The sequence below is a fragment of the Crotalus tigris genome, unplaced genomic scaffold, assembly GCF_016545835.1.
Source record: "Crotalus tigris isolate CLP2741 ecotype Arizona unplaced genomic scaffold, ASM1654583v1 scf7180000019785.270883, whole genome shotgun sequence".
Taxonomy (NCBI): domain Eukaryota; kingdom Metazoa; phylum Chordata; class Lepidosauria; order Squamata; family Viperidae; genus Crotalus; species Crotalus tigris.
This window is the reverse complement of record NW_024097707.1, coordinates 92879-106072: the sequence shown is the minus strand read 5'-3', so window position 1 is coordinate 106072 and position 13194 is coordinate 92879. Positions and strand designations below refer to the sequence as shown.

Here is a 13194-nt window from a genome sequence, read left to right as displayed (position 1 = left end):
TACCCCAGAAGATAGGCTCAAGATCCAGATGGAACTTTGGACTTGAACATTGGACCCTATCTAACAAAATGAAATTAAATGTAGAACAAAGAAAGGTTTTACACTTAGGCAAGAAAAAACAAATGTACAGGTACAGATTAGCTGAAACCTGATTCAATAGCAGTATCTGTGAGAGAAATCTTGGAATCCTAGTGGACAATCACTTAAATACCAGCAGTGTGAGCCAGCAGTATGTGGCAGCAGCCCAAAAATCCAAAGCAATACTAAGCTGCATTAACAGTGGAATAGAATCAAGATCAAGTGAAGTATTTATACCACATTATAAAGCCTTAGTAAGACCACATTTAGAATACTGCATACAGTTTTGTTGAACATATTATAAAAAGGATACTGAGACTGTGGAAAGAATGCAGAAAATAGCAACAAAGATGATTAGGGGGCTGGTGGTAAAAATATATGAAGAATGGTTGCAGAATTGCTAGTCTAGTGAAAAGAAGGACTAGGGCTGACATGATAGCAGTGTTACAATATTTAAGGGGCTATCACAAAGAAGAGGGGATCAACCTATTTTCCAAGCACCAGAAGGCAAGACAAGAAGGAATGGATGGAAACTAATTAATAATAATAATAAAAGTTGGAAGGGACCTTCGAGGTCATCTAGTCCAACCCCCTGCTCAGGCAGGAAACCCTATACCATTTCAGACAAATGGCTGTCTAATCTCTTCTTAAAAACTTTCAGTGTTGGAGCATTCACAACTACTGGAGGCAGGTTGTCCACTGATTCATTGATGTAACTGTCAGGAAATTTCTCCTTAGTTCTAGGACTAGGTTGCTTCTCTGTTTGGTTAGTTTCCATCTGTAATGTATAAGGTCTACTTGAGTAGGTTTGACTGGAAGAACTCCAAGGCCTCTTCCAACTCTATAATTCTGTTATCTTGAAAAGCACAATAATAGCCAATCTGCCTATCTTACTGTCCTTCAGGTATGTTTTCTGTACAATAATACTTGTGATGAGATTTGTACTGCAATATATATGATAGTATCAGACTAGGAACAACCAAGTAGACAAGGTCTACAAGGCTAGGTCAGGGGTAGGCAACCTTGGCTTTTTTATGACTCGTGGACTTCAACTCCTATGCTGACTCAGGAATTCTGGGAGTTGAAGTCCATGAGTCATCAAAGAGCCAAGTGGTGGAAATTTTTACTGGAGTCACCTACTAGCTATTATCATTGCATTAGAGACCATACACTTCATTTTACTGCCATCTTTTTTATCTTTTATTGTAATTTCTTTTGATTACTGTGAGCCACCCAGAATCACTGAGTTGGGTGGCATACACATTACAGTAACTGGTTTAGTGAATTCACACAGTAAACACTAACTACACCATTAACCTTGATTTACAGAATGGCTGAATTCACAGAAAATATCAAGTCGAAACCAGGCAATCTACATAGTACAGCTTCATGCTTTTACTTATCTGGTCTAAGACAACTTTTGATGTTCCTCGTTTTAAAAATATCTTCCTCAACTGGAGGACAGGTAGAATAGACGCCACGGCTGATAGGTAAAAATTCGTTCACGGTGTTTTATTATTTAACCACTACCAATTGCTTATTACCCTTTATTATTGGAGGCCCAGAAAATGTTGAGAAGCTCTATTCAATACGAACGGAAGCGTATATATTAGTGAGTGTTCGCATTTATTCGAAAAGCAGGCCATCCAAATGTCTCCAATTGCGGGGAAGGAAGAAAGGAAGGAGTGAAATAATAGAAATGTTGGGACAAGTTATTCCTAGGGAAGGAAATACAAATCTGGTTCCTATCTGGCCTCTCTTTCTCTCCGCTCTTTCTCCGCCCTCCTATTAAGTCCAAGCTCAGGGCAACCGCCTCGGCGACAACTATTGCGCAGGCGCCCAAGGGCCCCCGGTCACGTGGCAGGAACGGGGGCGGAGCTGAAGCTTCCTAGCGTCGCTCGGCGTCCATGGCACCGTTTTCAGTCACCGGAAAGATGAGTACTTCCGCCTTCTGGTCTTCCTTCCGTGGAGGATCCGGCGGGGCTTAGGCTGCGGTCCGCCAAGCTAGGCTTAGATTGGGTGCCATGCGGCGGCTTTGGCCGCCGCCGCCACTGTTGCTTTTGCTGGTGCTGCTTTCGGCGTTCGCGCTGTGCGGAGGAGGAGCGGCGCTTCCCCCGGCTCCCACCGCGAAACATCTTTCCACATTGCCGCTCCCTCTGTCAGCAGTGCGGGCGGACCCCGACGATGTGCCCTCGGACACGCCGGGCGGCAGCGGCTCTTCTGTCGTCGAAGGAGCGCGGGCCGGCGGCGTGAAGGGGAACGACAGCATGGCCGCCGCGGCCCCCGGCACGCAGGTCAACCAGCCCATGACCCAGCGCGCCCTTTCGGTGCTGGTCCTGGCCAGCGCTGCCCTCATCGTTTACTTCGTCATCCGGACCGTGCGGTGAGCGGGGCCTCAGCCTTTCCTTCTCACTCAGTCCCGGGAAGGGCTATAGACACGCCCCACCCTTCCCCGGGTTTTGCCCTCTGAACACGGGCGCGTGCCCGGACCTCGACGAAACTAAGCCTTGAGTTTTTCGGAGCGTGGGGAGAGAGAGCTTAGTACAGGTAGTCCTCGACTTATGACCACAATTGAACCCAGAATTTATGTTGCCAAGTGAAAAATTTGTTAAGTGAGTTTTGCCCCATTTTACGACTTTTCTTGCAACATTTGTTAAGCAAATCACTGCAGTTGTTAAATTAGCAGCATGGTTGTTAAATGAATCTGGTTTCCCCATTGACTTGACTTGTCAGAAGGTCATAAGAGATTATTACAGGATTCAGGACATTGCAACTGCCATATAAACCAGTTGCCTAGCATCTGAATGTAAATCATGTGGCCGTGGGGATGTTTCAATGGTCATAAGTGTGAAAAATGGTTCCTTTTTAAATTGCTGTTGTAACTTTGAACGGTCACTAAACGAACTGTTGTAAGTCAAGGGCTACCAGTAGTTTGCTTCCTTTCGGCCCTTCTTCCACTTCCTGTCCTGTTAACCTTTTCACATACATTTCTTTGGTTCTGGTAAACTTAAGGAATCATTTTAGAATCTTCTTTTTTTAATCTTGTACTGTTTTTGCTGGGTGTATCTTTGCTGTTTATGTGGAATGTTAATTTTGTGGCTCACATAATTGTTTTGAAGTCCTTGTTTGGGTTTTACATTCCTTCACCACCCAAAACAGGCCACCTGAATACAGGTAATAGACTAGTGGATGTCTAATGCCCCCTGTTCTCACACTGAAAAAGATTGGTAGGATTTAAACACAGTTTAAAGTTCAAGTAACCAGAAGGTGGCTTCAAGTTAACATTCTGTAAAACTGGCAGGTCATAATGTGGAGGATAATGTCATTAGAGTTCTTGTCAAGTTATAAAAGAGACAGGCTCTTTTTATCTTATATGTCCTATGATACAGAGACTGCAGTATAAATCTGCATGGATTAGGACTACATGGACTTCAACATGTGATAAATGCAGAAAAATAGTGATGCAAACATATACTTATGGATATAAAATTATTGTATTTTGTCTACTCCTTTAGCTCTCTTTCTGTCAAGCATCTCTGCAGTGCTTACAGAAGCACTGATACCACCTGAGATGTAGCTAAAATGATGACTGACAGATGAAGTCTGAAATACTTATGCAATCTTGGAAAGAGGGTTTGAAATGAATAGTTCTAGGATCATAACAAAATACCTATAGTTCTTATGACCACAATTGAGCCCCAAATTTCCATTGCTAAACAATACTGTTGTTAAATGAATTTTGGCTCATTTTACAACCTTTCTTGCCATAGTTAAGTAAATCACTGAGTTGTTAAGTTTGTAACACGATTAAGTGAATCTGACTAATCTGTTGACTTTGCTTGTCAGAAAGTCACAAAAGGTGATCACATGAGCTTGGGACACTGCAACCGTCATAAATGCATACCAGTTGCCAAGCATACAAATTTTGATCATGTGACCATGGGGATGCTGCAACAGTTGAATGAAAAATGGTCATAAGTCATTTTTTCAAGTTTTGTAATGTCAAACTATCAGTAAACAAATGGTAACTCAAGGACTATCTGTATAGCAATAAAAGATAGCTTTTAGAGATTTAAAGGAAGAATAAAAAAAATGATTGGTATACATTTGTTAAGTCTAGTGAGCTATTGAAAAGTCTAGTTTCAAGTGGTTACCAGTTGCATAAAACAAGGCTTTTGAAAGCTTAAAAATCCTCAAAGGATAAAAGAATGTTCAGTAAGTCATGTGAATTTCATTTGGTGTTAATTGGAAGCTAAAGATGTAGATAAAAAAATGGAAAGATTGATCCTAATAAAACTTATCTAGAGCAAGATTCCTCTTTCCTCTTGCATAGATACCGAGTGGACTTTTAAAGGGATCGGTTAAATGTTGATGCTAACTCAGATTTTGGAGCCTCTTTTGAATTTCTTGATCTTTCAAGGTAGCCTTTTCATGGTGTCCAAGAGATTAGGTGGGAAAGTCAATTTTCACTAGACATACACCATAGATATTTAATTGAATCTTACATAAAATAAGCAGATATATTTTGGTAAAGTCTCTATCCTAAATACAGTTTAAGCTTCATTTTTGAAAAATTATCAGATATGTTTTTAGGAGAAATTTGTGAATATTTGTTTTAAATTGGTATGCTACATTTCAGTATTTTCTGTATAACGAGCTGTGTAGTACTGTACAAGGGGAAAATCCTTAGTTCAAATGTTCTTCATATAAGCGTGACAAATGTGCTCCTTCAATATTTATCTACATGAAGCATAGATTTACCAGAAAATCAGAAATCTGATAGCATCTTTTCTGACCAGGAATAAGCTTTTAGAGGCTATAGTTCACTTCATCAGATGCAACTCTTAAGTTTCGTAAGTGCTTATGGTACTGTCCTAGGTTTGGTTCTTTCAAATTTCAAAATGGTGCACATGAATTGCAGAGTTTTTTTCCTTCAATTTATTTTATTTATAAAGCCACATATGAATAACTATTTTCTGAAATATTGAACAGTATCAGAAATATTTTTACTAAATTTATATATCACTCATCTCACTATCCAGAGTGACTCCAAGAGCACTTTTTAATACACACACACATGCATACATACATACATACATACATACATGCATGCACACGCGCACAAACACACAGGCAGATATACCAGTAAGCTTGTGCATGGGATTTCATTTTCTTGTTCAATATCATAGCAGCCCTTTCTTAGAATCACTAACACCATTGTAATTAAAGGCCAACAAGCCAGTATAAACAACATCTTTTGAGAGTGATTTTGGACAAATAAAGTGCAACGAAACATTCAGTGAGTACAACTATTGCTTTAACTTGAAGTTCATGCTGTAAAACTGCAATTGACTCACTGTTTATCTGGCAATATCACCTTACCTGCTGAAGTGTTTCTTTTAATTCTACAATATTTATAAGTTATTCTTGAATAATATAATTTACATGAGAGACACAAGTAATACTGTAATACTTGAATGAAGAAGTGGAACACATACCAGATTTATATGGTTCAAATGCTTCATTTTTATTTTGTACGCTTAAAGTTCAAATCTCTACTCATATTAGTCTTCCTTGTCCCTGATCAATACACTATGACATTTGTATTTTTAGACTTAGACGAAGAAACAGGAAGACGCGGAAATATGGTGTTCTGGACACAAACATAGAAAATACAGAGCTGACACCTTTAGAACAAGATGATGATGATGATGATAACACATTGTTTGATGCCAATCATCCTCGAAGGTTAGTATCTTTATTTCTGGAGGTAAAATAATAAGACAGAAGAAATTATCAAAACACATTTGAAAACCAAGCTGAATGTATTTATAAAGTAGATATTTTATACAAGCATATATTACTATGTAGCTTTAAATATTCCTCTTTGATTAGAGATTATGGTTATAGGAGCAGTGTTGTGCAGTTTTTGAAGGAAGATGTGTGATATATTCATTGTAAATGAAGCAAACAATTATATGCAACCAGATGAGTGAGAATACGAAATCCATAGCGTTTTGATTAGATGGCAATATTCACTCTTTATAAAATAAGCTACAAACTTATCATGTTAATGTTTTAGGCATTTGATTATTGATAATGTTTGTATTTGTTGGGGAGGGAAAGCTATTTTGCTGTTGCACGCTGTGTTTTCTTAAAACTCTGTTCCAGAAATGATAATTATGTTTAATTAAATAAGCCTTCTGTCTTGTGTTCTATTCTTGGTAGTAATTTATTTTGAAAATATTGAGCGTAGCAGTCTCCCAGGTAGCAGAGGCTGTCTGTTTATTGTAGCTTTGGTTTTCACTTGCAGCAATCTGGTTTTGAAATATAGATAATATCTCCAGTGGTATTCTGCTTTTTTATTCATGTTTCAGTAGCTTTCTTGTACAGAAAATCAATACTGTAAGCTTAAATATTAAGGCTTTTTATAAAAGGCAAGCCATTTTTTTATCAGTAGAACAAAAATCTGTATTCTTTAAAAACCAATATGTGCTTTGCGGATACACTATTTTTAGTCAGAACTGACATGGAATATCTGAAAGAAGGATAGGAGTTGCAAGCAATTTTCGCTGGATACTATTCTAGAAAAAATCATGACAAATTTAACCTGTGATTGATTCCCTTATTAAATGGATGTAAGAGATCTATCAAATTAGACTGCTTACAATTTTAGCTAAGATAGAGTGGGTTTTTAACCTACAAATTTTTTTAACCAACTGGGCTCTTAGCTTAAAAATTCCTACCATAATTGCATAGTATGGAAAAAATTATAGACAATATTCCAGCTTTCTACATGTATGAGTCTGGAGAGAGAGAAATCTATTAAAGAAGAATTGGAGTAAAATGCATTTCTGATAATTACTGGCAATACAATTCTGTAAAAATGAATTATCAATGTATTGTTAAGAGTGGAGAGTGACCATGTCATTCTAGAATTTACCATAATATTGGCACAGGTAACTGAACATAGACTAGTATTTTAAACTTTAAGAGAGTTGACTTCAATAAACTAGGAGAAAGATTCGGGACGATTTTATGACTGGGAATCCTAGAGGGAAAAACAGTTCAGGATGCTTGAAGAACTCTGAAAATGAGATAATAAAGGCTCAAACAAAAACAATACCACAGAGAAAGAAAAACAAGAGATTCCAGATGAAACCAGATGGTTGCACAAAGAGCTCTCCAACAAATTGAGGAATAGAAAGGACAAGTATGGGCAGCATATATATTTAATAAATTTAATAAATAAATCTAACCAGGTCTTCAGGGATTGGGGCCAAACAAATCTCTGGATACAATGTTCTATGGGGTAGATGTTATAGCAATATATTACAATACATTGGATAATATGAGTTCCTACTTTTGTGAATATTGAATTTAAAAATATGTAACCATGTTAATTTGGGTGAGCAGGTTTTGTTTATTTTTTTCTTTTTCTTTATAGATAAGTATGTGCCTTGTGGGAAAATATTTCAATTGTGGAGCAACAGAAGAAACTGTTTGGAAGGAACCTAAAGCCAATATCAGAGTTGAGAATATGAAATGTATTATGACATCCTTAGTTTGTTGCAATAAATACTAACATTTTATTGTACCTTTTGTATATACAGAAATATTGTAAGGTCAAAGCCTATGGAAATAGCGCACTAAATTTCTAATCTATTTTCAACAGGGTATTTTCTGCTTTTATTAATTTGTGATCTTTTTGAAATTCTTTTGTCGGCCAATTTTTTTTTTTATGTAAACTGTGGTAATTTATTTGTTTGAACTCCTTGCAGCTAGCCAAATCTAACCATGTGTCAGAGGAATGTATGTTCTTAGTAAATTAGATGTATACTGAAGCTCTGTGTGAATGATGTAAATAAATGTTTATGGTATTCCTAACATTCTTTCCTTGTTCTTTGAATCTGTTGGTTTTACATGTTGTGATTTGTATGGAAGAAAAATTGCTTGCAATTACTGATCTTCCATTAGTTGAATTTAGAACAACTTTTTTCAGCAAGTATAAATTAATGGAACTTTTATTTATTCTATGCCTAGTTTCAAATGCCATAAGCTAGTTAGAGAAGAGCTTCTTGATGTCTTTTAATGTAAGATGTGCAGAATTGCTAAGGCATCTATCAGCATTTTTCTATGTGCAAGCTTTCATGGCAACTGTTGAAGAAAATTCCACCATTATAATACCTGGAGGTATATCAAATAATTTTACATAATAGGCCCATACAATATAATTGAATTTCTCGTGTACTAATGGCTTGTTATATGAAAATGTATGGGAATCTAATTATTCGGAAATGAAACAGACTATTCAAAGTTTTTTTTACACACACACATACTCAGCTATTCCTTGCTTAGTGGCTACCTCATTTAGTGACTCTCTGCAAATTCCATGGTAATTTTTTTAAAAAGCTTTTTCCAACCAATGTGCAGAATTTTAACCAAATTTCTGCATGTGACAACAGTGCCTGCCACAGTGATAATAAAGGTGGCTTTGCTGCACAAGAGAATTTTATCCAGCTTCTGATCTAGGGAACAGATTATCACTAATGAGAGAGTGTATATACAATGTACATAATTTTTAATTATTAAAAGTGTGGTATAATGTACCCTTCCTTTCCCACTTTCATCAACAGTAAAATTTAACTCTTTGAAAATAAGATTGACAAGTTGAAGATTCTTAGTACTTAGAAGAATTAGGAAAATAATATTACTATATGCTATTTTTGATTTAGAAGAAATATATATATTTCAACTTATTTTTCCCATTATTCATAATATATTGAAACTCCTATATTTTGAACACAGTAATTTAGAAGAGTTTTTGTCCAAATAATGAATTATTTCAGTTCTGTAATGTTAAACATTTCTTGAGTCAAAACTTTATTGGAATATCCACATTTGCTAGATATCCCAATAGATTATAAAAAATTGCCTACAATGAAATTATTACTCTGGCAGTCATCGCTCGGAAGTCCTTGAGCCCTCGTGGGATTCCTGCCCCGGAGGTTGTTGGGTGTGAGTCCCTCCTATTGAAGTTGGGTTTACGGGTTCAGTTGGGCTTGCTGCTGACGTACCTACCTCCCAGCTGCGTTGCAACAGCCCTGCCTGCGTTGCTGGAGTCAGTAGCCGGGTTGGCGGTAGAGTTCCCCAGACTTATAGTACTGGGGGACTTTAATCTGCCATCACTCGGTGATCGCTTAGAGGCGGCGCAGGAGTTCATGGCTTCCATGGCAACCATGGACCTGACCCAGGTAATTCAGGACCCAACTCATAGGGGTGGTCACACACTCGACCTTGTGTTTCTCTCGGGGCAATGGAGACATGATCTGGAATTAAGGGGAATAGAGATCTCGCCCTTGTCATGGACAGATCATTTCCTATTGAGGCTGGACTTCAGAGCATCACTCCCCCATTGCAGGGAGAGGGAGCCGACTAGGTGGTTCCGCCCCAGGCGCCTAATGGACCCAGATTGGTTCCAGGAGGAGCTTGGGGAAATACCTGACTCCCTTGTCCACAACTCGTCCGGGTCCCTGGTTACGGCCTGGAATGAGGCGGCGTCCGGGGCCCTGGATCGAATTGCGCCTTTGCGACCTCTCTGTGGTGGTGGTCCCCGGAGGGCGCCTTGGTTTACTGAGGAGCTCCGGGAGATGAAGCGCCACAAGAGACGTCTAGAGCGACGTTGGAGGGCCAGTAACTCTGAATCTGACCGATCACTATTAAGAGCCTATCTTAGGACTTATTTAGTGGCGATAAGGGTGGCAAAGCGTGTTCACTTTTTCGCACTTATTGCGTCCGCAGAATCTCGCCCGGCCGCCTTGTTTAGGGTGACCCGCTCCCTTCTTAAAGTGGAGGAGGTGGAGGAACCCTTGTAGGGGAGAGCTGAGGAGTTTGTTCAGTTTCTGTCGGACAAAATCGCTCAGATTCAGAGAGACCTGGACTCCGACTGGGCAGTGCCAGCCGAGTTGCCAGGGGCTGGTCTTAGTCATGTTATCTGGAGCGAGTTTGAGCCTGTGACCCCTGATGAAGTGGACAAGGCCGTGAGGGCAATGAATGCCGCCACCTGTTTATTGGACCCGTGCCCCTCCTGGCTGGTTTCTGCCAGTAGGGAGGTGACACGAGGCTGGCTCCAGGCGATAATCAACGCCTCCTTGATGGAGGGGTCTTTCCCGCAACCTTTAAAGGAAGCGGTGGTGAGGCCCCTCCTCAAGAAGCCTTCCCTGGACCCAGCTGTTTTGAAGAACTTTCGTCCCGTCTCCAACCTCCCCTTTGTGGGGAAGGTTGTAGAGAAGGTGGTGGCGTCTCAACTCTTGCGATCCTTGGAGGAAACCAATTATCTGGACTCTTTTCAATCTGGTTTCAGGCCCGGCTACAGCACTGAGACTGCTTTGGTCGCACTGACCGATGACCTCTGGCGAGCCCGGGATAGGGGTTATTCCTCTATCCTGGTGCTTCTTGACCTTTCAGCAGCTTTCGATACCATCGACCATGGTATCCTTCTGCGTCGTCTCGGAGAGGTGGGGGTGGGCGGCACCGTATTGCGGTGGTTCTCCTCCTACCTCTCTGACAGGTCGCAGTCGGTGTTGGCGGGCGGACAGAGATCGACCCCTAGGCGCCTCGATTATGGGGTGCCTCAGGGCTCGGTCCTGTCCCCCCTCCTTTTTAACATCTACATGAAACCGCAGGGTGAGATCATTCGGTGACACGGGGTGAGGTATCATCAGTATGCGGATGATACCCAATTGTATATCTCCACCCCGTGTCCTTTCAGTGAAGCAGTCGACGTGATGTGCTGGTGCCTGGAAGATGTGAGGGTCTGGATGGGGGTGAACAGGCTTAGACTCAACCCTGACAAGACCGAGTGGCTCTGGGTCTTGCCTCCCAAAGGCCAACTGGATGGTCCATCTTTAGTCCTGGGGGGGGCAAATTTACCTCCCTCAGTGCAGGCATGCAACTTGGGTGTCCTCCTGGACTCACAGCTAAATTTGGAACAACATCTATCGGCTGTGGCCAGGGGGACCTTTGCACAGGTTCGCCTAGTGCACCAGTTGCGGCCTTATTTGGACCGGGAGGCTTTACTCACAGTCACTCATGCCCTTGTCACCTCAAGACTGGATTACTGTAACGCGCTCTACATGGGGCTACCCTTGAAGGGCGTTCGGAGACTGCAGTTGGTTCAGAACGCAGCCGCGAGAGCGATTGTGGGCGCGCCAAGGTACGCCCACGTGTCACCTATCCTCCGCGAGCTGCACTGGCTTCCTGTGGGTCTCCGGACGCAATTCAAGGTGTTGGTTATCACCTTCAAAGCCCTTCATGGCATAGGGCCAGGTTACTTACAGGACCGCATTCTGCCGCACAGCTCCCAGAGACCGGTGAGGTCCCATAGATTGGGCCTCCTTCAGGTCCCGTCGGCCAGACAATGTCGGCTGGCGGGCCCTCGGGGAAGGGCCTTTTCTGTGGTGGCTCCGACCTGGTGGAATCAACTTCCCCCCGAGGTTCGAACTACTCCCACCCTGCCGGCCTTTAAGAAAGCCGTTAAAACTCTCCTGTTCCGGCAGGCCTGGGGCTGATGTCCCCGGGGGGCCGGAATATGATCGGACTCGCGGTATGACTGGATTATTTTATTCTTTTATGACTGTTTTTAACCTTGTACACCGCCCTGAGTCCTTTGGGATTGGGCGGCATATAAATATTTGTAAATAAATAAATACTGCAGTTATTCATATAAGTCTGATGGATTATAATTTTTTTAAAAAAGATATAAAATTTGCAATATGTTAATACTAGTTATTCAGATGTTCATTAATGTTTTTGGCTTTCTTCAACTGCAGGAGAGCGAGCACATTACCAAACTTTACTGGTCATAATCCACTAAATATAATGTTTTGATTTTTTGGGGGTTCTAATTAATCACATTATTTATAAAACCTGGATTATTTTATATTTCAGAAAAGAATCCAAATGGATGTCTTAACTTAAAATTTGATTTATGCAAAACATGTACAAATGTATGTGTATGATTAATACATATCAACAAAGGTTTGCAGTAATTTAGAAATAAATGCAAGTGAAATATCAATTCACTTAGAGCAAATTAGTGTGTTATTCCCAAATGTCTGATAAATTAGAGAATGTCATTATGTCCATAGCAACGTCATTACACAAATGACATAAATTATATTTGTGTAAATATGCAGATCATATAAAACAAGTTACATACAAGAATTTCATAGCAAAGCAAACTTCTTACATGTTTGAAATATTTGGGTGATCTCTTAAAGTGAGTAAATATTCTAAAAAAGCCAAATTTTAATCTCTTTTCACATGAAGCAAGACTGTTGGCTGGCATATATCAACAAGTTAAGGGAATGCAGCCTCAATCATCTTTGCTACTTTGAAGTTTGCAATAAGGGGCTTTGATATTCCGTGTTAAGCAGACTTGGAGAAATTTCAGAAGCTCTTAACAACAACAGGTATTAAAACATGATTTAAGCCAATAAAACAGGAAAGCATTAGGTAAGTATTTGGACTGTCTATTCCCTGATTCACTTGGGGTATAAAGAGAGAAAAGGTAAAACACAGCCTTGCAAATTCTAATAGCTTATCTTGATAGAGTCTTAACATTATTACCATATTGATCCTTCCTAAAGGTTCTGGAATCTTGTCCAGTAAGGTATTATACAGTTCTGCCTGTCTTGGCAATCTACTTTTGTTATTTCCCCTTCTTTGTATTTTAAAATATTTTTAATTGAATCCTTGTATTCAATTTCCTGGATTTTGTCATGGATTTCCTTCTCATACAGTACCACTCCTCATTCTCTTTTTGTCTGGTCTATTTTTTTTTTCAAGTTGTATCTTTTAGTTCTTGTATACCATTCAAGAGTTTTATTTTGCTGCATTTCTGTAATGCCTATTAAATCATTTCCAGCTTCCTACATTAAGAGAGCTAGTTCTTTCCATTTGTTCCCCATCATCCATGCATTTCTATTCAGATCATCCGTTTTGCATTGGAGTAGTGCGGCTGTTTGTCGCCTAGCCCTCTTGGTGGATTGATAGATATGGTGATCCAATCAGACAATAGTTGCCAATAAACAACCAACAAAAACCCCTTCCCTG

General features: G+C 40.1%; 1 protein-coding gene across 1 annotated transcript; it reads left to right on the top strand.

The window, feature by feature from the left end:
- The first annotated feature begins 1933 nt into the window (after nt 1–1933).
- Nucleotides 1934–7970, top strand: FAM174A (family with sequence similarity 174 member A). The gene is made up of 3 exons (XM_039364528.1): nt 1934–2461; nt 5692–5826; nt 7526–7970. Exons 1-3 carry the CDS (start codon nt 2103–2105, stop codon nt 7527–7529), a joined length of 498 nt encoding a protein of 165 aa, XP_039220462.1. The 5' UTR covers nt 1934–2102; the 3' UTR covers nt 7530–7970.
- Nucleotides 7971–13194: the final 5224 nt, after the last annotated feature.